Below are 25,020 nucleotides of genomic sequence, written 5' to 3'. Positions count from 1 at the left end.
TAGTTTTGCCTGACCAGTACCGACCTATGGTCCTGAAATACCTCCATGATGATATGGGTCACATGGGGACGGAAAGAGTCCTGGGCCTAGCTAGAGACAGATTTTATTGGCCATACATGAAACATGATGTTGAGGCGTATGTGACAAGAAGATGCCCCTGCATCAAGCAGAAAAAACCTGTCTCACACATCAGAGCGCCCATGGGGAGCATTACCACCAGCTCACCCCTCGAACTTGTGTCTATTGACTACCTTCACTTAGAATCTAGCAAGGGTGGCTTTGAGTACATTCTGGTAGTTGTAGACCATTTCACCAGGTTTGCACAAGCCTATGCTACCAGAAACAAGTCTGGAAAGACAGCCGCAGAGAAACTTTTTGATGATTTCATCCCACGATACGGCTACCCATGGAAGCTACATCATGACCAAGGGAGAGAATTTGAGAACGAACTTTTCAAAACCCTGCAGCGACTGAGTGGAGTGGGTCACTCAAGGACCAGCCCCTACCACCCTCAGGGAAATCCAGCAGAGAGGTTTAATCGAACCTTGCTTCAAATGCTCAGAACCCTGGAGGAAAAAGAAAAGGAAAGATGGCGAGAACACCTACCACAGGTCATCCACGCCTATAACTGTACCAGGCATGAGGCGACTGGGTTTTCGCCCTTCTATCTCATGTACGGCCGATACCCACGTCTGCCTGTGGATATGCTATTCGGCTTGTCTACTGATGAAGAAGCCACTTCTCCAAGAGGCTATGCAGAGAAGTGGGCCTCCAGGATGAAGGAAGCTTACAGACTCGCCTCTGAGAATAGTCAACAGTCAAGTTCTCGGGGGAAGAGATATTATGACCGCCACATGAAGAGTGTTGTCCTTGACCCAGGTGATCGTGTCTTGGTGCGTAACCTCAGTGAGAGAGGAGGCCCCGGTAAGCTAAGATCATACTGGGAAGACATGGTTCACGTTGTGAAGGAGAGGATCGCTGATGGGCCTGTTTACAAAGTGGCCCCGGAGACAGGAGGAAATAGGGTCCGAACACTACACCGCAACCTGCTTCACTTGGTCAATGACTTACCTGTAGATTTACCCCTGCAGTCACAGAAATCACTCACTGGAAAAAAGAGAGACTCAACAAGACACCTACCCGCTCCATCAATTGAACCACAACGTCAACAGAGAGCAAGGAACAGTCAGTCGACTACAAAGGAACAGAGTGAATGGAACCCAGGCAGTGACTCTTCTGATGAGGAAGAAGCACACTACTGGCTGAGGATACCAGTGAGAAGAGGACTTGAGAGCACACAAGTACAGCCTGTGCATGAGCCTCAAAGAAACTCTAATCATGTAACAACCACTGAGAGACCTGAACAAACCCGACCACTCATACCTGAAAGAGAAACCAGAAGGAGTGTACATGTCAGTGAAAAGAGAGGGAACATGCCCGTTGCAGAGAGCAGAGGAACTAGACACAGAACACAGGATGAGGATGAATGGACTGAAGAGGAGCAATTACCTGTTGATCCAATACCTGCAGAATGTGAACAGGAAGACATGATGATGCAAGAGGATAGGCCAGTTGCTTCCCAGACAATCAGTGAGCAGCCCTATGATGATCAGGCTAGTCAACCACAAATTCGGAGGTCCACTCGTGAAAGAAAGCCCACCCAGATGTTCACGTATGAATCATTAGGTCAACCCTCTTTCCAACCCCAAGCAGTTTGCAACACAGTGGGGGCCTATGGACCACCCTTAATGCCGATCTGGGAAATGCAGGCACGCACTATGACTTACCACACACCTTTCAAGACGCTACCACACCCCACACTATACCAAATCTTACCTTACACTTCAACCATGCCATACACTGCACCACAATTTGTGTACTGATAGGCACGCACGCTCACACACACACACACACACACACACACACACACACACACGCTTACCAGGAACTTGGAGGTGTTCATGTAAAAGGTTTAATGTTTAGGGTTTTGAAATGTCTGGAGCCATTTTTGTTTTGTCAGGGAGAGTGTGACACACACTAAATGTATGGTCACATTTAATGTAATTTGGTTATGTTTTGATGTTTGGAGTACTTCTTCTATGAGAGAAATGTGGTAATATAAGCCATAATGGGTGAATTATTGTTTCCTGGTAAGAGCACAGGGTTTCTTTATAATACAGCATCTCAGTGCTGCCAGCAGGAGGCAGTGTGGCACTTTGCTTCTCCCCCATGGACTCTCTTGGCGCGCAGACTCTCGTTACTTCCTCATTCTGCGGAGCGAAGCGGTATTACACAGAAGCATCGTCGCCTGTCTCATTCTTTCTCCTGTTATACAGGTTTGTGATGTTGTTAAACTTGTATAATGATACCCACTTGTTGTTTAACATGTTAATTTACTGATGATCAAATTTTGTAGGAGGAAATTAGTACGTTTGTATGGTTTGTGAACGAAAAGAGAAAATACTGTTTTCCTTTGTGTCGCGGCTGACCTAAAATGGCGCCCGCTGTAAACTGTTCGTTGAAAACAAAGTAAGATCTGAGCATGTCTCAGTTTGTGGCTCCAGCATGTTTCCTTTTTGGTTTAAAATACTATTTGTGTTAATATAACAGCTTGTTCTAGATGAATGTATTATTGCTTTTACAGTTGTATATATTCTTGAAAGTTATAAGCACTTTGAAAAGTTGAATCTTGAAAGCCGTCAGCTCACGCATTTTACAGAACTGTCGTTAGTAGCAATGTGCTATGGTGTTTTCTTTATTTTGCACAAAGAGTGAGGTTAAATAAGGGAACATATGAAAACCAAGAAATGCTACATTTCAGAGTAATGTTTTCTGTTAGGTGATTGTGAACTGACTGGAAACACTAGTTCAGTTAAAGGGCTGAATGAGAATTCATTAATGCAGTATCATTTTAATGGCCTAAGTATTTGATTTCCTTTTGAGATTGTGGATTTTGTCTTGATAAAGTAATAGTTTAATATGAAATACAAGAGACTGAAAAGAGAAAAGATGAAATATTCTGCTGATTGGCAAATAAAGATTCTGCGGAGCGAAGCGGTATTACACAGAAGCATCGTCGCCTGTCTCATTCTTTCTCCTGTTTTACAGGAATCTTATCTGCTCATGGGTTCTCAGTCTGAGACCTGTAACACATGCGCCACATTCCTTCCTCTTTTCCACGAGGCCCCATCATCATCCACAGAGAGTGAGCTGCCTGTATCTGCTGCTACTTTAGAGAACACGGATGATCATGGATCATCATAGTGAAGAGTAACGGACTGATCACACCACCTCCAGGAGTCTCATTCTCAGCTGCACACTGATCTGATCAATCTGATCCAACTGGTACCTGTATTTTCCTTCCACACAGAAAATCCTTTATCCAATGAAAAGCCCTCCCTCTCACAGCCATGTTGCACAGCTTTATTAACAATCCTTCCTTCCACATCATGTCAAAGGCTTGTTCAGCATCAACAAACACTCAACTACTGGCTCTTTATTTGCCTTCTTCTCTCAGTTTGCAGCCTCATCACTGCATCCATTGTGTTTCTTCCTTTTCTAAAAGCACTTTGATAATCAGTGCCAGCAGCATTTCTCTCTTGTCAGGATCATATGATAACCTCTGTGTTATCATCCTTTACATGATTCCTCACACATGTGATGTTAGTGCTGTTGGTGTGTAGCTGGTGAAGGGCTGTGAAGGATCCTCTCCAGGTTTTCTTCCAGGAATCACTGCTGCCTCTTTCCATGCACTTGCTAATCTTCCCTCTTTCCATATGTCGGTATAAAGTTGCAGCAGCTTTGATAACGCTCCTTCCTCCAGGTGTTTTAGCCTCACATAGCAAATCCTATCTATCCCAGGAGAGGTTGGTTCTGATGTATTGATGGCCCTCGTCATGTCTGCCAATGTAAAGGCTTCATCATCACTTGCTTCACCTGTTTCTTCCCTCCTGTCTAACACACCTGGACACTGACTCATTGTGCTTCCTCTCTTTCTAGAGTCATGTCTAATGCTGACTCAGCACCTGCAGTAATGTTCACCCTGGTTCCTCTGCCATCATTCAAACACACCAAATTCATTTCATCCATCAATTCTCCAACTGTTTCCCATCAGTGTGTGTGTGTGTGTGTGTGTGAGCCCCCACACTGAACTGTGAGCATTAAAAGCTGCACACCTACTATCTCCTGTCTGTCTTGTCCTGGTATCAGCAGTCCATCCAGCTCCAACCTTCTGCATGTGTTCTGATAGTTCATTCTAACCACCTTCTCCCCGCTCTCCCACACTTCCACCACTCTGTATTCCTGATCATCCCCCTTTTCCAGCAGCTATATGGAATATCTAGCTTGATGAATGTAGCACACCCTCCTCCTCCCCCATGACTTCTGTCTCTCCTTATCACTGTATACCATGTACACAAAGTCTACAGCTGCTTTTAAGCAGGTGTGTTGAACACACACTATATCCGCTCTTGCAGCCATTTCCTTGATGACTTGGTTGAATTCCTGGTAAAAGAATTGCCATCAGTGATATCAACCCTCCCATGATGCTTCCTGGCTGACTGATTTGGAAGCTTCTCCCTCACTTCTTCCCACGTCAGTCCAACTGATCCTGAGTGACTCCCTGCTGCTTTGACACTGAGCTGAACTTGAACATGTTCTGATTGGACCTGTGCTGTACTATTGAGCTCTCCTGCATGAATGTCACTGAGTCCCTTTTGTCCACATGCATCCTGTCAGTGGTCCTTTGTTGTGACTCTTGAACAGCTTCCACAGCTGCTGGCTGCTTTCTATCTCTGTTCTGTGCTCTGGACACACTCACAGCTTCTGCAGACTGCAGTGATTCTTCTTTCCACTCTGACTCTTTGAATCTTGGTTTCCCTTCGCATGAGCTCACAGCCACCATGTGCCACACTATGGGCTCCTCCTCCACAGCTACAGCACACTTCCCATCCTCATGGTCACCCCCACATCCTGCACACCTCCTCTTCTCTTTACACTTCATGGCTGTGTGTGTGTGTGTCCAAACCTTTGACACTTCAAACACCTTCATGGTTTTGGCACAAACACTCTCAGTGGGAAACTCACAAACCCCAGCAGCTCTCTGTTGGACACATTCTCTCCAAAGACTCATCATCACTGTGTCACTTCCTGTTTTCACTCCCTCTTGAACTGTTTTCAGCCTTTGTGCTTCCTTTACCTTTCCACCTTTCCTCCTCTTCTTCAGCTCCTCCATCCCCACACTCATAGGCCCCCGTCATCACTCCTTTACATCCTCCACCATGTTGTGCTCCACCCTCCTGCTGCTGCTGCTGCTGACCACCTTGTTTCTCTTTAAGTTTGAATGCTTTATCACTTTGTTCTTCACTGTTACACCTCACCAATAGATTCCCATCATTTAGCACCTTTGCATATTGGATTTCCTCCATCTTAGCAGCCAGAGCTGTTGGTAACAACAATGGATTTACTGTCTTCATGTTTTCTCCTCCCTTTTCATTAAACCTTATTATAGCAGTAAACTTCTCCTGTCTCACACTTTGCACTTGTTCTCTTCCTCCCTCTCATCGCTCTCATTGTCATCCCTTCTTCATCTCTTCTTCCTTTTTGCTGGGCTGCCTGGATTTATCTCCTTGTCTCCTCTCCTCTCCCCCTCATTGTCTTCCTCTCTCCCTTCATCAGAATCCATTCCTCCCCAGCTGCCGATCTCTGATCCATTCACAGAGCAGTCGTGCTCGACCGCCTCACAGAAATCATCTGTTCCATTTGAGTTTGGCGCATGTTCTCGATGGTTTCCTGGTTGGCTGCCAGCTGACGTCTCCACCATCCTCTCCGTCCTCTCCCTCTCTAACAGCTCAGGCTCTCTGAACCAAACAGAGTCTGATTGTCTTTGAACAAATCTAGTTCCAATGCCTCAATTCATTGATTCAAGAATTGATTCATGAATTTAAGGCCTTTATTTTAAGTTACAGAAAACACAAAGCTCAGTATAAAATCAATAAAAAGTGCAAACAGCTCCCAATAACCTTTTTTTACACTTCAGTTAAAGAAGTTCCAGCCTGAAGAAGTTCAGGACGACATTTCAAGTGAAAACACGTCAACATATTCAGAAAACAGTCAATAAAAAGTGCAAACAGCCTTTTCTCTTTGAATATGTGCTTCTTTTCTTGGACTTGTCTTCCTGAGAGGAATGGGCATGTGATGGTCCTGCCACTGATTTCAATCTTGGCTGAATGGAGTCGCTGCCGTTCTCATGCAGATCTGTAGGTGTTCACCTGTGAGCCTGGAACCAGACTTGTTCTTCATATTGTTGACGGTGGAAAAAGCCGACTCACAGCCGTCAGTGGGTCCAAAGTGGTCCAGGTGTGCGGTGCTGCTTTGGTTAGAGCATGAAAACAGTGTGCAGCAGCCAGAAAGCAGCAGGTCAGTGGCCTCTAAATGCTCTTCATGCATCACTTCCTCACAGATCAATGAGCTCCAGCTGCAGAGATCCCACATGAGCCCACCTCAACGTCTGTGTCACCTCCTTTGAAAAGTTCTGTCATCCAATGAACCGCTGAATGTTTCCAGCCCTGCAGCTTTAACTGGAGCTCATGAAGGTGTGATGTGATGTCAGCCGACACAGCAACCGTCTCCATGTTGTGAATGAAAGAGGTGAAAGCTTTTAGAACCAGGTGAGCATCATCCCAGATGGTCTACTAGACCATCTGGGATGATGCTCACCTGCTTCTAAAAGGTTTCACCTCTTTCATTCTTCCATTCTGAGTATTTACACAGTAAAAGTCATCAAACTGGTTTAACGTGTCACATCTGTTGTCAGAACAGTAGAAACACTGAAAACAATAAATAACATGAAGTTAACAGCAGAAAAACACCACGTCAGCACAATGAGACAGTTTAATGAATATATACATCATAATACAGACTTGTTTGTTTTGTATTCTAATCAGCTGTTAATATTCTGTTTCTGTAATAAAACATCCTGATAAACAACCTGTTTTTACATCCATCTGTTTATTATGTCACCATGGAAACCATCAGATGAGTTTATGAACACGATCACAGGTTTTTTCTTCTTCTCATCATTATATAAAAACACATAAAACAAGCAGAAGCATCAACATGTGAGTGACACACATCTTGTTAAATAAAGCTTCAGAGACGTTTGATTTTACGTCCTGAATGTTTTTCAGCTCAAAGTGTTGAAATATAAAAAGTGAAGTGGTATGGAAAGTATGACACGTGTGTTATTTTCAGAACATCAGTAAAGGACAGAGTAAAATAAGATATTTAGATGTTCTGTAGATACGGGTCGCTCCACACCGACTGACCCAGGACCTGCCAGCTCATGTCACACATTCTTTTTAAAGACATTTGTGTTGAAACTTTGCTTCAATTCATGACAACTTGTAAAATCCAAATACTTGTTTTGTCCTGAAATTGAGTTTAAAGAGTCAAAGTTGAAAACTCAACCACAAGTTAAAAAGTATTTGGAGTTCAGCTGCACGATCACATTCAGTTCATTGAAGTTTCTACATGAAGTGTTTTGGAGAAGCGGGAAAAGTTCTGGATTGTGGGTGAGTTGGCTGGTTGGAACGACCCATAATCACTACATGACTTATTGATTCACACACATATTGAAGCATTGAACAGATTTGGTGAGAACTTAAAGCGTTGAACAAAAGAAATGAAGAGAAAATGAATGATTGAATGTGAGTGTTAAACAAATGAGTCACATACAGATTGATGAGAGTCGTCAGGACAGAAGATCTCTGAGTCCCACTGATTCTGTGCTGCCACCTGCTTTCATTTCACCATCAATTCATGTCTCAGCAAACTTTTACACTCATTCTGTTTTGCTTTTATTATTAACTAGTGCATTGCCCGTAGGAAGCATGTATTTCTATAGAAAAGTGGGAGGTTAAGTAGCTTTTTCATGGATGGCCAAATGAGGCTGTGTTTGAAGGTGGGACGTCAGGGATATAATTGGCTGTTTTTGACTACTTTTGATTATACCATTATATTTCACCTTAAAAACTATTTACCTTGCCTTACTTGGTGTAATTATTTTTAGCACAACCTCACATGTGTGACTGTACAGTTATTTTTTCATTTTAAGGTACTATATTAACACTATGGACCTAAAATCACAACATAACATAAAATCAGAGTAGAAAAAGTTTGTTTTTTTACTGTGAAAACCACAAATATGTTTAATGAACCAATTGCATTAGTTGTAATGCAAATATAAATTGTTGTTTACTAAATTGGTGCATAAGTTTTTGAAATTTACAAAGCTATGTGTAACTATTTACATTTAAATGCAGGCAATGCCTCAGGCTCAGGGCTCAGCTCATTCCTGCCTGTGTAAACGCCCCTGTAAGGGGCGAAATAGAATGGAATGAAGCGGACACGATGTTGCTGGCTTCAAGTCCAAAGTGTAATGAACAAATATACCTCTATAAACATTACATGCTCACTAAATTACACAACTGAATGTATACATTGCACTTTTAAAACAATGCACAAGAATGTATACGTCCTGCTCCTTTACAGCAAACATTATACAGAATGCATGTATTTTCTCTAGCTCAAACAAGTGTGTTTTATCTCCTTAAGAAACTACACAATTACAAAATACACATACAGCACTTTTAACAATATTATGTATTGTTCTCTGAAGAAACTACACAATTAGAAAATACCTGGAAGACACCTTTAGCAAAGAGCATAATAGCATAATACGTCGTCAAACACGATTCATGCTACCGTGGTAACTGTTAACCCTGCATAAACTTCACTCTTATTTTAGCTTCACACACAGAGTTGTTGTGCACTCACACATTTAGCAAACACAATATTAGTTAAAATGCAGCACATTAGCATTACCTCTTCAACCATACAACATGAATTGAACACACTCAAAACCCGCCCTCGTACTGAACAGCGCTAGCCATGTCGCTACTGCGCTCTCTGGCTGTATGTTTCAAGCTAGCAAGCGTGCTCCCGCCGGGTTAACACTTTGATATTTAAGCCAACTGAATTCACTCGTTAACGTTACTTTTAACACATATATTTCACTATCAGCATGTTTCTTATCACTTAAACAATATCTATATTCATTTTAACACATTGCAACCATTGTTCTTACCTGTAAGGGGCGAAATAGAATGGAATGAAGCGGACACGATGTTCCTGGCTTCAAGTCCAAAGTGTAATGGACGAGCCGCGAGCAACACCATCCCCCTACAGGAACGTGAAAGACCAGAGCAATGGATTTCAGATATCAACTGAGACGTCCAGAGCAATAGATTACTCGAAAGGCCAGAACAATGGATTACAGATAACTGTGAATTAAACTGAGGGAAATACAGAAACATGAACTGTAATTTTAAATGTATTCACTTAAAATTATAACTATAAAGTGAAATGACGTTGAATGCATTTTCAACACAATTTCTCTTTTACATGCAATGCCCATTGTCATATCCATTACACCTGTTCCACATTCAGCCGTCTCCTCCTTGGTTTGCCTCACAACACGACTCCACTACACACTAAACACACCACACCAAATACTACATAACACACTAACTATACACTCCAAACACGCTATATGTCACAAATCTCTCAACTCTCAAAACTCGCTATCTCTGTCGCCGTCTCCAACACATCACTGCTGCTGTCAATCATCCGCCGATGTCCCTCCCACATCTTCCTGTTCCTCAACAACCAAACTTGCTGCTTGAACACTTTCGTAACAAAAGGACATTTTTACTGTTTCTTCTTGCACCAGACACAAAGCAAACGTAACGGCAATGTTCGCGAAAAAGCGTGTTGGACATTATTTACCCTAAATCCAGTTTTGGACGTGCCAGTGCATCCGCTCCGTCAACTCTGTAGGTGGGCCGTGTGGGTCGGTTAGCGGCTAGCAGCTAGCTAAACACGAACATCCACAGATTCCGATCCCACTTTGTTGACCGCGCGTCTCCGGATCTCCTCAGACCCAAACAGACTCGGTCCGGACTCTTTTAGTCTCATTAATCCACAACAGTCAGTTTAGATGCACAGAACAGAACGGGACTGAACTGCCGGCAAAACCCTGGTCGAGCTCGCACCGCTGCAGGTATAAATCCGCTTGTTTCTTCAGGTACGTCGTGGGCTTGAGCTCTGCAGTGATTGGCTCTGGTGCGCGCGTGGCCACTGTGTGCAGTGATTGGCTCTGGTGCGCACGTGACTGTAGTGGCTCCGGTGGACAATGCTCATGGAATTTGTAATGCATTTATGAAATAATGTATTAACGGTATCATTGCAGTCCAAGCAAATGATAAATTGCACGCCACTGAACCACACAGCAGCCATGTTGAAAGTCTCAGGTCAGTCTGATCCTGATCCGCAGAGATATTTGACACACACACACATACACACACACACACAGACAGACAGAGGTTTCTCGTATTATAGATAGATTTGTTCCTTCTCTAAAAGAAAACATGTTTAAGCTTTAAGAATATTAAAAATCTGTTTAAAAAAACGTCTTTTATCCTGAAACAAGTCAGAATAATGAAATAAAAAGAGGAGTTTAAGTTGTGCTCGCTGTGCTGCAATCACACAGAATAATACTTGTTTCAAATATTTTCTAAAATCAAGTCAAAGTTTTTGTTCTTCACTCGATTTCTGATGCCAGGAAAGAAAGTTTAAAGGAGCAGTCTGTAGTTTAGTTGAAGAAACAACAACGAGCAGACAAAGATCTTCATCAGCTGATCAACAAACTAAATAAACACACTTTATACTGTTTCACTGTGTTTATATGTGGCGGACCCTGCCACCTCTCTAGCTTCAAACAGTGTTCTGTTGGAAAAAAAATTTCTTCTTACCTCATTAATATTGTAAATATTTGATGTTGTTATATTGAGCTACTTTATCAGAGGAGAAACATTTCAGTGATGCTGTGCGACATCTTTCACTCTCGTCAGCTGATCGTTTCACAAACAAAGTCAGATTGAAACAAAAAGGAACAATTTGTACAAGTTTTGGACTCTTTGCTCTGAACATCAACGTTCAGAAGCATCAAACATGAGCTCAAATCTCTTCAGCACTTGTTTAAAACTTCATGAGGACAGTTTAGTTTGTGATGTGTGAAAGTGTTTCAGTATTTCATCCGGCTCTCAGACTTCCAAACATCTTCAGCCAACCGGCTCAGACAGAGAAAGACTTTTCTCACAGCTGTTTAGTTTGACGGACCAGATTCAAATCCAACAAACGTCCTGAAAATACAGCCGGACTTCAACAGCCACAAAACACTGAGAGAAACACAATGATTGTCATTCAAATGTGTTTTCTTCTCATAGAATAATCAGACAGAAATGAAGAGATGTTGTGCAGTTTCTGACTCTGTCACTACGGACAGAATTACATGTGTTAACCAACACCATCAAACTTTTAGTTTCATCATTAGAAACACATGAAACAAGTCAGAGTGTTTCAGGTGGAGTGTCGAGTACATTTGATCAGATTTTACTGTCCATTTACAACTTTGTTCACAATGATTCTTTACAATTAAAGCTGCAGACGACTCAATGTTTTCTCTTTCTTACATTTCACTAATAGTTGTGGATTTTATTGGAACAAGAGCCAGAATTCAAAACAACACATGACAGAAAGTACAAGTCAACGCAATTTAATCCACAATTTAATGGAAGAAGAAGTTTCAAATGTAAATGAAGAATCTTTTCAATCAGTTTGAATCATTTTGTACAAAGTTGAGTGATGAATTTATGACAAGAAGCTGAAAGATTGATGTGACTGTGATCCTGTACAGACTCAACTGTTCAGCACTGACAATGTTTCTGTGACAGGAGGAGACTCTGCACACTAAACACCACACAGACGCACTGAGGAACCAGAACTGGGCCAGTCGAACCCAAATCCAGGATAAAGAGGTTCAGTGAATGTGGTGTTGAAGGTGTGGAGGTGGATCAGTGAGTCAGAGGAGACTCTGTAGAAGGACAGAGTGCCAGCAGGACAGTCCACATACACTGCTACTCTACCAGAGGAGGAGGAGGAGGAGAAGGAGATGTCCGTTTGTCTGTTATTGTGCCAGACAGAGTAACAACCATCATCACACCACAGACTCCAGGACTGATCATTGAATCCAAACAAACAGTCTTCACTGTCTCCTCTCCTTCTGATTCTTCTGTAACTCACTGATATAGAAACACTTCCTCTCCACTCGACCTCCCAGTAACAGCGACCAGTCAGACCAGTTCTACACAGCAGCTGATGACACCTGGACTCAAACCTCTCTGGATGATCAGGATATGACTGATCCTCCTCCACATGTGTCATCTTCCTGTTGTTGTCAGACAGTTTGATGTATCTGTGGACTGTGTTTGTGTCGACTGTGAGCTCACAGGAATCTGATGGAGAAAAAAACACAACACAGCTGCAGTTATTAATGTGTCATCAGTGTGATGATGACATCACAGATGTGAATGAGTGATGTCACAGTGTTTTGATGAATGACAGTAAAAAGACACTCACACTTCCTCAGACCTGGTGTCAACCATCGGACTCCAGCAGGCTCCACCCTGAAAGGAGGAGGGGGGTCAGAGCAGCACATCCTCTTTCAGCATGCAAACATGGACATGACATGACATAAAAGAAAAAGTGTTCCAGCACATGACAGTCAGCAGCAGCAGGGGTCCCAAGATCAGCCACCAGATCCACCACCTGAGAAACGTATGGCACTGGGGCTGACACCAGTGGCTGATAAAGGTTCGAGGCTCCGTAAATATCAGCCCGACTTTTTGAAATATGGCTTTTCCTGCACAACAAAAAACAGCAATGACTACCCACAGTGTGTCATTTGCTCTGAGGAGCTGGCACAAGACAGCTTGAAGCCAGTAAAACTTAAAAGACATTTAGAGGCAAAACACAGCCGCTTAATTAATAAGCCAATTGATTTTTTTCAGCGCAGGGAGCAAGAACTAAAAAGGCAACAAACAGTGGTGAGTGAATATTCTACAGTCCCTGCTAAGGCCCTGGCAGCTTCATATGAGGTCGCGTATCTGGTGGCTCAATCAAAAAAGGCTCACACGATCGCGGAGAGTCTCATCCGTCCTGCAGCTGTATATAAAATATCTAACGCTCTTTTAACCATTCCCCTGTCAAATGACACGTGGGGCGCCGTATTCAGCACATAGTAAATGACATTAAAGATCAACTCATTGACAGAGTGAGGAAGAGTGGAAGATTTTCCCTGCAAATTGATGAGTGCACAGATGTGTCAGGAGATGTGCAGCTGCTGGCCTTTGTGAGGTACAGCTATGAAGGGAAAATGCATGAGGATATGTTGTTTTGCTCATCAATGGAGGGAACATGCACTGGACGGGACATTTTCAACAAGCTCAACAGTAACATACAAAAAGAGGGACTGCGATGGGAGAGCTGTGTATCTGTGTGCACAGATGGAGCTATGCAGGGGGCAAGAAAAGGTTTGAGGGCCTGCGTGTTGGTGGTAGCCCCCCATGTGAAGTCTCTGCACTGTATGATCCACGGGGAAGCACTTGCTGGCAGGTGTCTCGAGCCAGAGCTTTGTGATGTTCTCCAAACATCAGTTAAAATTGTTAATTTCATTAAATCACGGCCACTGCAAAGTAGACTCTTTGCCACATTCTGTCATGAAATGGGATCAGACCACGAAGCACTTCTCTTTCACACAGAGGTCAGGTGGCTTTCTCATGGCAAAGTTTTAACGAGGCTCTTTGAACTGCGTGAGGAGGTCCGCATATTTTCATCAGACTGTAGTTCTCCCCTTGCTGACTATCTTCCTCGCATATTTAGCCAGAATTTCTGACAAACTAAACAGCTTGAACTTGTCCCTCCAGGGCCCAAACACAAATGTCCTGATCCTCTCTGATAAGGTCACGGCATTTAAGAGAAAGCTGGAGCGGTGGGCTGTGCGAGTGGAAGAGGAAAGTGTTGAAATGTTCCCTGAGCTTGATGACTTTATGGAAAGTTATGACATAACCATTCAATCTATGAAAGGAATTATTGCCTCTCACCTCAGGAGCCTACTTGAAAGTTTCAATAAGTTTAGAAAATGTCTAAGTAGTAAAAGTTACTTGCAGTCAGCAAGTGTGGAGAATGACACGGATCCCCTCAAGTGGATCATGCACTTGTCTTTCCAGCTCTGAGCCACCCTCCGAAAGGGTTTTTTTTAGCTGCAGTGGCAATATCGTGACCTGCCACAGAGCATCTCTGAAGCCGGGTGCCGTTGACAGGCCAGTGTTTCTCGCACAAAATCTTTAAACAACGGAGGCGACGCTTGGCCGTCTTTTAATGTCTACCTCAAGACAGCACTACTGTTCATCAAAGTTAAAAAAAAGAGTTGGGGAATGTTTATTGAATTGATAGTCTGTTTCTTGTGCAACTGGTTGAGACTTCAAATAAGAAATTGAGTTAACAAAAAGGAAAAGGTGATCTTAAACTGATGTTTAAAAACATTTTCTAACTGAGCACTTTATTTTTATATATACACACACACGTCAGGCAGGGGGTTAAAGGGAAGACTATGGAAAGGGGAAGGTGGACCCAAATGCAGTTACACGAGAGGCAAGGATATGGGGAAACAAAAGGCGAGCTTTATTTTAAAGCTGAACACAAAAAACAGGAGCAGACAAAATGGGGGCAAGAGGCAAAGTTGAAATCAAACATGGAAAACTCAAAACCTACCATAACGGGACTTGAAGAACATGGACAAGAGCATAGATGTAGACAGGGGCTGACAAGAACAATGACCAGACAAGGAGTGAAGGGAACACAGAGACTAAATACACAGACACTGATGACAAGACGAGGAACAGGTGAAGTGGACCAACAGGTGAGATAACGGAGGGAGGAGCACATGAGAACATGAAGGGAACAAAATAGACAGAGGGAGCCAGAGGGAACATAGGAAAATACACAGGAGAACTTAAAGGACACATGAGGGCATGGAAAAAATCAAAACATAAGACACAAGACATGATACAAAGACACGGAAATCAAATACAAGAAACCACAAGACAAAACCAGACAAGAACACGACAAACAGATCTACAGTCATGACAATGCACTAGGGTTTGTCATATTTCTTTTGTCATGTCTATTCTTTTCTCATATAAATATATTTATTTCAGAAAAAGATTGGCCAATTCTATTTCATAGGCTGTTTTTGATGTAAAGAAAAGGTACTCCTGTTGTCATACAGTATTTATGTTGACTTAAATGGTTTCAATAAAACTACTTGTGACATGTCATATTTGGCTTTGACTTTGACTGAACATTTACTCTCACTTTGCGATAAAAATATCTGGATATATATCGTATATCGATATTCAGCCTAAATATATCGGGATATGACTATTGGTCCATATTGCCCAGCCCTAGTCTCCACTGATCCATAGTGTCTGTCCCTTTAGTCACTTATTGTTCAGTGTTTTAATGAGCAGCAGGATTTGTTTGTTGGACAGGCTGACTGACTAAAGTTTGGACAGGATGAACTTTTGGACCTGATCCACTTCATCCATTAGTAAACCTGTTGTTCCTGCAAACACAAGATTAGGGCCCGGCTACATTACAGGTTTCAATGTAACAACCAACGTTTAAGACAGAAACAGCTTCCGTCTGTGCTCTCAGGTCTGTGATGGATCAGTGTCGCCCCCTGGTGGGTAATTAGCTGAAGTACGCTCAGAGACACTGGAGGACATCAGAGGAGGTTTTAGAATATCTCATGTCGTAGTAAGAGATCGTCTGAAGTCAAGTCTTTATTTCTTCACAGAGAAACTTGAGCACATCTGTGGCCAAAGCAAGAAAAGAGGAAGAAGATTGTAGTGTAAAGACTAGTTCAGTAGATGAAAACACAACATAGATATAAGTGTAACCAAAGCTGACAATAACAGCACAACAGTAAATAATAAGTGTCATCACATATAAGATGAACAACTGTCAGCTGACTGTCACTCACTGTCCCTCAGTTTGTAGCAGCAGAACATAGACTGCTGCTGGATCACAGCTCTTTGGGTTCTCCCCTAGTAGGACTGTTCATGTTTCTTCATCTACTGGCTCAACAAAGCCTTTGTAACCTATTACATGTTTAACATGTAATAGATGACATGTCATCTATTACATGTTTAACATGTAATCTATTACACGATACATCAGCAGATATGAACTAAAACAACAAGGTGTGTACTGAGTTCACTGAGCTTCATGTCAATTGTGCTACTATGCAAACTGATATGATATTATATTGTGTGTGTCACTTGACAAAGAAACAAGTCAACATGGTGACTACGTTGTGAAGAAGGACGCCCCATGACACCACAGCCAGCAGCTGTTCTGACTGATGGTATCCTCAGTATGCTGCTAACACACATGAGGCCGCTATCAATGGTGGAGGATGAAGGAGTGCTCTGTGCACTTTAGAAAACAAACTAGATTTTACTTTTACATTCTTCATGTAACAAACATTTTAGAGGTGTGAATCTTCAGCGGCCTCACGATTCCATTACGATTCAGCTGTCAACGATTCTCGGAGCATCTCAGTGTTCGTCATCCTCAATGATCTATATCACTGCACACGGCTACTGTTCATCATTTACATTCCCCTTTTATTCTGAAAGTCCTTCCAATAATCAGACTGCAGCAGGCTACAAAATAAAAGCTGCATCTTTTCAGTCATCAAACAAAACCTGTATCCATCTGCAGCATCTTTCACGTTTGTCTACAATAATGTAGTTTTCACATGGCAGCTTTAAGATGCAACATTTACTGACTCTGCTGCACACACCTCTCTCAGAGTTGGACAGCAGAGTTGACAGCAGCTCCTCAGATCTCGGCTGATTAGCTGCTCTAACAGTTATTATTGATGGCTGCAGACGTTAGCTTCAGGAGAAAATCACCAACATGATCAGTGATTGTTGTGAGGCAGAAGTGTCGTCCAGTTTGTGTTTCACAGCAAGTTCATAACATCTGAAAGTGTCATGAGATGTCCGATTAAATAAATACTCTGTTTAAATCCCTCTCAGATGATCTCTGCCTCCCTCCAACATCCTCCTACATCAGTAACATCAGTCAGTAGTCCTCCCACAGTTCAAAGCATGGGAGCAACATCGTGATGAAACTTTATCATCCAGCTGAGGACAAACAATCAACGATCAACATGCAGACACAGACTCTTGATTATGTCTATACAATTGGCCAGAGCAGCACCATAACGTAAACGTACGGGTAGGGCTGGGCGATTAATTTAATTTTGATCGCAATTTCGATTTTGGCTTCTCACGATCATGAAAACACTGTAATCGAAGAAAAACGATTAATGTGCCGCCGCGCGTCGTGTATGCAAATTACTGAGCTGTAAAAGCACAGTGAACGCACCTGTGTCGCCTGCAGCTGCAGCAGTGAGTGTGTGGATCAATTGTGGAACGAGCGATTGACAACATGGCAAAAAAGCAGCCTGAGCCTTTAGTTGAAAAGAAAGGTAGGACAACTTCGGTCATTTGGAGACATTTTGGCTTCAAATCGTCGGACGTGGAGCAGAAGGAGATTGTTTGCAAAGTCTGTCACACCGTCGTGTCTGCACCCCAGGGTAACACGACACATTTATTTAACCATAAAGTGGTCTATGACAAAGTGTGGAAGGAGGAAAAGACCCAAAAAAGTGCAAGAGCGTCAACTTCAGCCGAAGCCACTGCCACCGCAACACAGTCCTTCATTGACAACACTCTTTACCGTGCCGCTCCATATCCCACCAGCTCCCGGCGACAGCGAGAGATAACGGAGGCTGTGATATTCATGCTAGCTAAGGACATGTGCCCTATCAATACAGTTAGCAACCCAGGCGTCAAGAGACTGGTCAACACTTTGGACAAGCGGTACGTGTAGCCATCACGCAAACATACAAATATTATTATCATTTACTTTTTTACTTGTTACTAATCTATCTGGTTGTTTTTCTAAAAGTTATATTTAAAGTGGAGTTTTGGTGGCTTAATAAATACTTTTTTTGAAATTAGTGAATAATCGTGTTTATTAATCGTGATTTCAATATCAATCAAAATAATCGTGATTTCAATATCAATCAAAATAATCGTGATTATTACTTTTAGCGTAATCGCCCAGCCCTACGTACGGGGCCCTGCGACTATCCTTGAGTGGGCCCTTATTAAAAACATGTTTTATCTTTAAGGGTTGTCGGGGCGGTCTGCGGTCTGCAACATGTGTCTCAGAGGCTCTTTACACCTGCTATCATCACCTTATTTATCACCTTTGTGATCAGATGACAAGTGGAAGCTCTCAGCTCGTCTGTTCACAGGCAGTAAAATGCGTCTGACAAAACACTTGGATCTCACTTCCCCGCTGATGAGCAAATATAACACGACATCATGTCAAGACTGGTGGGACAGAATTGTAACTGGTACATTTACAGACCAACATTTGCTAGATAACACATATTTAATCACATTTTTTTTATATGGGAAACTGCGACGGCTGCTGCACATAAACACACACATCATTGGTGATGCAGCATCTGTCTGTGACTCTGACTCCTCCTCATCACTCTTTGACTCAGAGTGCAGGATTTCGCAAGTAGGCTACAGGATGGGAGGGAAAAAAAAACTTTAAAATATATATATATATATATATATATATATATACACATATATATATATATATATATATACATATCACGAAAATTCCCCCCATGTCGAAATGCAAGTGGTTGCACTATTAAAACACACAAGAAATCATCCTTCTGGCGACTTTTTTCTCCAAGAGTACCCATCTGCAGTCAAGATGACCGACAAGTTCGCCGCCATATATCCAATCTATACCGGAAGTCCCAACCGAAAAGTGGTTAATCACCAAAATAAAAGCCGTGATTTATGCAATCCATACCGGACGTCTCTAGCGGAAGTTAGTTGATCACCAAAATAAAAGCTTAACATACACGTACATTTACACCATAGACTGTATGGTTTACACATAACATAATCCAATGCATTTTGTGCATTTACATGTTTATGGTAACGGTATAATTGATTAGTTAATTGTCTCGCCACAACTTTACTCATAAGTTAGTTAGAAGCCTATAATAATCACCAAGTTATAATGTTAACATTTCATGGATTTAGCTTCAATATCAACGTTATGAATAAAAATGTGAATGTTATGTTTGTGTGGTGGTGGTAGGGGGCACACACACACACACACACACACACACACACACACACACACACAAACAAACTATAGGACTGAAGAATAAATAAGATTAAATAAACTGAATTCTCAAATTAAACAGAGAATTGATAAAACGGTCACAACAAATGTCATACTTGCTATCAAATTTGTACATGGTAAATGTTAATTTATGTTACTGTATCATTGATTTACAATTAATATTGATTGTAAATATTAATATTACGGTTATTAAACACAAATACAATGTTTGTGTGTGTGTGAGTATATAGGTGTATGTGGGGGGCGGCTCACACATATCATTCATGCTAGAACTGAAAAATAAGGCCATATTTGCTTGCCTGCAAAATATCTATGTTCTGTTTTTTGAGACTTAGTGATACACTTACACTTAGTTAAAATTCTGGAAACTATCAACACTGTTTCACATTTTGAAGGACAAATTCTAAATGTTCCATGTTATGTTTGAGTCCCTCAGTCTCGTCTGGCTGTTTAGATAACAGACATATTTTCGTAAGTGCTTTCATCACATCTGGGTCACGAAAGCAGAGTGAGAGCACAGCATCATTTCTGGATGCCCAGTGCGTCGGACACAGCCGTTTAAGTGTTTGTTGGCCTGTCACTTTGAACTGTAACTCAACAAGTTGCCATCTTTTAATGTTACCACTGGAATAAACATATTATTTTTGTACAGTATCATAGTATTCTTTTACTTTTGACACATGTTGGCATGCATCGTTCAGGACCAGGTTTAGATTGTGAGAAGCACAGTGAATACATATGGCATTTGGTTCCCTGTCAACAACCCAGAGTATGCACCACTCATTGTGGCTGCACCATCAGAACCCTGTCCTCTGCATTTATTTAGAGATGTTCCCTTCTTCTCTAAAAGTCCAACAATCTCTTTCTCTAAACAAGATGCGCTTTGATGGTGGACTGCATGGAAACCCATGAAACTTTCATGTATTTTCACCTCTAATGGATTATCATTTTCATCTTTTGGAATAGTGACATATCGGATCACCTGACTGAGTTGATCTACTTTAGAAATGTCTTGAGTTGTGTCCATTATTACAGAATAAAATTCTGCTTCATGGATTTCTTTCACTATTTCGTCATTTCGAACATTTTGTGCCATAATAGAGATAATTTCATTTTGAATTTTTGGGCGTAAGTATTTTGTTTTACTTTTACTAGTTATTAACCTCTGTAATACAGGGTCATACCAGCCAAGAGGTTCTATAATGGCTAAAAGTTTCTATTGTTTATTTCTAATCTCTCACGATCTGCACGGAAAGCGGAGTTACTGGATACAAGTGTCAAGGTAACGTCAACAATTCCTGTCAATACCTCTGACCAAAAGTTGACTTCATTTTTATCTTCAGAGGAAATTTGCTTATCGATTGTACGATTTTGCTGCCACATATCATACGTTACACAAGCTGCCATGTGAGAACGGGCATGTTCGTGATCTCTGATCTTTCTGGATAGTCCTTACCAGTCATTAATTCCAGTTGTCTGGCGCAAATTATGACACACTGATTTCCTCTCACCAAAAAGCCAACAGGGCTCACAATAAACTCGATCATTTTTGGGGAGCAACACAACCATTTGCGTGGTATCTTTGTACCTTTCTCTGATATTCTGTTGTAATACTCATTGGAAAAACACCTCGCTTTTGTATCTCCATCTCATTTGCGTCTGTAATATCTACAGGGAACTTATCCCTGTCACTGGGGTAAGACATGTCATTTTTAAGAGCCGATTCTGAGCTAATTTGAAAAGCAGAGCTATCTCAGGCCATTTCATTGCCGCTCTCTTAAAGTCCGTGTAAACCAAAATCTGCCATTTTCTTCTGAACACATTAAACGGGTCATAAATGTGTTTACTTAAAACATGTAAAAGCCATTCGGCCATGTAGAATTTAATTTTGGAGCTAGGCTCACAAACAGTTTTTCAACATTTCTGTGTTCAGGATTTAATGGGCGGGTCAGAAATCATGCAAATCATGGCCGCGTTACATAACGCGGCCATATGATTTGCATAAACCCCTCCCTGCTGCGGAAGTGGTATAAATACGTTCAACGCATCGGCTTCAGCGGTTCTCCCACTCACTCTCCAGTTTCGGTTTGCATTGCTTACAATAGTTTGCAGCTAGCTAACCAGCCAACCAGTCAGCTAACCAGCCATGTCTCTTCCACATCGCTCTGCATCTTTCCTGGATGCCACAGTGTGCAGGGTGACAGCGCTGTTAGCTTATTTAAGTTTCCTTCGGATGAAACGTAAGGAAACGGGGGAGTCCATTGACGCTGGTCAACTCCGTCCCCGGCTTGCATCCTCTCCTCCGCCAACGAGGAGATGTGACCGCTGCTGACCGCCGCTGACACTCTCCGTCCTGCTGACGGCGGGTCCCACCGGCATGATGTGGCCGCGGCGTCCCGCTAACGGCGGGTCCCACCGGCATGATGTGGCCACCGCGCCGCAGCATGCCCTCCGTCCCGCTGACGGCGGGTCCCACCGGCATGATGTGGCCGCGCCGCAGCCGACCCTCTCCGTCCTGCTGACGGCGGGTCCCACCAGCTTGATGTGGCCGTGCCGCAGCCGACCCTCCGTCCCGCTGTCGGCGGGTCCCACCGGCTTGATGTGGCCGCGCCGCAGCCGGCCCTCCATCCCGCTGACGGCGGGTCCCACCGGCATGATGTGGCCGCGCCGCAGCCGGCCCTCCGTCCCGCTAACGGCGGGTCCCACCGGCATGATTTGACCGCGCCGTCGCTGACCCTCTCCGTCCCGCTGACGGCGGGTCCCACCGGCAGTATGTGGCGGTAGTATCAGGGCCGCATTATTGGTGAGCCGTCCCAGTGTGAACGGATAATCCGGAGGCGTGGAGCGAGGGCGTGTCGGTCTGACAGTCTAACTGCACAGGTCCTTCACTCAACTAAATACAGAGAAATGTCCCACAAAGCAACGTTACATGACCGAACAAAAGTAACGTAGTAACTATAACTGTCTTTAGCAACTTATATGAGGAAAACACATCCCACAGCTGTATGTGGAGAAGCGTCTGTCCTCCTGTCCGTCCCCTTCCTGTCCTCCCGACTCTTCCTCACATTTCTGCTCACAAAACAGCGTCTGTCACGCTTGTCACAAGAGTGTTTAACTCACCGAGTGTTTGACGAAAATAAATCACCGCGACCGCCAGCCCTCCTGACCGAGACTTAAGGAAACTGTCCCCCAGAAAACAGCCTCCGTCCCCGCGAGTGACAGAGTCAGACAGCGTCCTGTTTACTGATGGTGATTATGTATAATTATGTAATTTAGCGAGAAAAACTTCACTCCGTCACTTTCCAGGATGTTTAGTGGGTCAGGATCTCAATCAATACACGTTATAACAGCATCTATATGATTATAAACTGTCCGCGGGTTTAGATAGACAAGGGGAACACCTGGGGAACACCTGGGGAGACACCGACGTCATTAACATGACGTGTAGCCCCCGCTGCATGGGCGTGGTTCCAGCGCCTCTAACTGACACGCCCCCAGCGTTTCACAGCAGAGAGAAGTGCTTGTTTTTCCATGATTTTGAGACCTAATTTTATATACTTAACAATTTTTTTAATCTTTCAAATTTGGCTCAGTGGTCAATGATACATGTTTCTTTGGTGTGACAAACTCATAACACAATTTTTTTGCCGCTTTACACGGACTTTAAGATTTTTTTTTGCAATCAGGCTGCCTTGTTTCATACCCGTCAACCTCGCTGTTGCTTTCTACGTCTTCCTACGTAAGACACATATGAACTTTGATTGCTTTTCCATGGAGTCATAATCATACATTTTCATCCTTGGTGCTGTTTTGAGCATTATTTGTGGCTTTTTGATAGCGGTTTCTTGTTGGAGGCATATACTGCAGTATACTGTTATCGTGCAGTCTTTTTCTGAGGTTGCTAAAACTACATAAATTAGCGGTCTGCTAACTTGATCTCTTGAGGGGGAGTCTCAGTCGGTGTTACAGTGTGTTAGACCGTGGATTAAACTTACACTGGAATATCCCTTTAATATCATAACACAGCAGTGACGTGGTGGAATAAAGATTTAATGTTAATGTTCTCATTACCCTCTTTAATCACTGTGGAGTGTGAAGTAGCTTAGATGAGCGGTTCATCAAGCAGCAAAACCAGAAGCCAAGAAATCAGACAGGCACATTTTGAACAGGCACTAAACTAGTCTGAAGAAAGAACTTTAGTGTTTGTGTCAAAATCCTCCTGGTCGCTGAGCTTCAATTCTTCCTCTTATCTTCCTCTCTTCACTTGTATCTATTGGCTTAGTGCCATGCTGCCTTTCTCCTGAGCTGTACTGAACATCTGAGAGGTGGAGTAAACAAAGCAAACCTCCCGACACTGAACAATCTACAATCCAGATACAGAGTCTCACACTGACTGTCTGTGGCTGCAGCAGGACTCTTCATACCTGAGAGTGTCCAGTCTCCAGCCTGGATCCTTCAGTCGAACAGACAGCTGCTTCACTCCTGAGTCTCCTGGATCATTGTAGCTCAGGTCCAGTTCGCTCAGATGGGAGGGGTTGGAGTCCAGAGCTGAGGCCAGGGACATACAGCCTTCCTCTGTGATCAGACAGCCTGACAGCCTGCAGACACATAAAACAACACACATTAGCTGAGGGTCCTGATAATTCAGCACACATCTGTGTTTAAGGGTTTAACGTTTATTATATTTATTATCTTAGTTTTCACTAATGTAGTAATCAGCACTTAACACAGAGTATAACTGAAGCTGATGGAAATGCCATTTGTTTTGGTAATATTTGTTCATGAACTGACATATTGTACGGATTAAAATGATGAACTGATGATGGAGCTAGAAGCCAGAGCATCACCAAAGTAATGACAATTCATCCGAGGGGAGCATAAATGTCTGAACCAAACCTCATGACAATCAATCCAGTGGTTGTTGAGTTTAGTAAATCGGAACCAAAGTGCAGAATAAACTGACGGACCCACATTGTATATGAAATGCATTCATGCTTCCATCAGGATGAGATGTAATTATTTTGGTGATCTTCTGACATATGATATATATATTTCATTTATTTTTTTGCCCTGTCTGGTTTATATATATATTCCATTCTACATCCCTGACACTGTCTTCAGGTGACACAGATGTCTTTGTGTGTCTGTTGTACCACATTGCAGACAACTGGAGACATCTTGGTCTCCAAGATTTCTGGCTGGTTCGCAACTCAGGAGTGAAGAGGTCAATATTACCTCTCTATAACATCTGCAAAGCTGTAGGAGCTGAGCTCTCAAAGTGTCTCCCAGCACTCCACGCCCTGACTAGGTGTGACACAACCAGCAAGATATCTACCAAACTTGCAGCCATGAATGCTGTCCGCAGACAGGAAAATTCCATTCTGATCAGTCATTTCGCCAGTCCACAGCTAACTGAGAGCACGATTCAGATGGCAGAAACATTCTTGGTGAAGTGTCTCAAACCATCCACCAACCTGGAGACCTTTGATGACCAGCGACTAAGTGAATTTGAGAATAATTCCTTGAAAATGGATTTGGAGAAAGCCCCATGTACCTCAGCTAATGCAAAAAAACACATTCAGAGGAGTTACTATCAAGTACAGCTATGGGTTCAAGCCCCATTTAGAGATGCCACCTTGATCATGAACCCTGAGATGTATGATTTTAAAAGAAGTGGTGGTATCTTGGTGCCTGAGATGGTGATCTCCAAACCTGAGGGCCTGGCAGATCCTTGCAAAT

At 42.8% G+C, this 25,020-nt stretch overlaps 1 protein-coding gene across 1 annotated transcript in view; it reads right to left on the bottom strand.

Moving 5' to 3' along the window:
• Window positions 1-8,347: 8,347 nt before the first annotated feature.
• Window positions 8,348-25,020, bottom strand: part of LOC115576522 (NACHT, LRR and PYD domains-containing protein 3-like) — a gene marked incomplete at its 5' end in the record, with an annotated part of 32,049 nt that continues 15,376 nt past the window's right edge. The window contains 3 exons of the mRNA XM_030409054.1: window positions 8,348-8,371; window positions 11,890-12,413; window positions 12,538-12,584. Coding sequence (XP_030264914.1) covers window positions 8,348-8,371; window positions 11,890-12,413; window positions 12,538-12,584 — 595 coding nt within the window. The remainder of the gene's footprint in view (window positions 8,372-11,889; window positions 12,414-12,537; window positions 12,585-25,020) is intronic.

Source organism: Sparus aurata, chromosome 24 (genome assembly GCF_900880675.1).
Source record: "Sparus aurata chromosome 24, fSpaAur1.1, whole genome shotgun sequence".
NCBI lineage: Eukaryota > Metazoa > Chordata > Actinopteri > Spariformes > Sparidae > Sparus > Sparus aurata.
The sequence above is the reverse complement of the archived record's forward strand: the minus strand, read 5'-3'. Positions and strand labels throughout refer to the sequence as shown.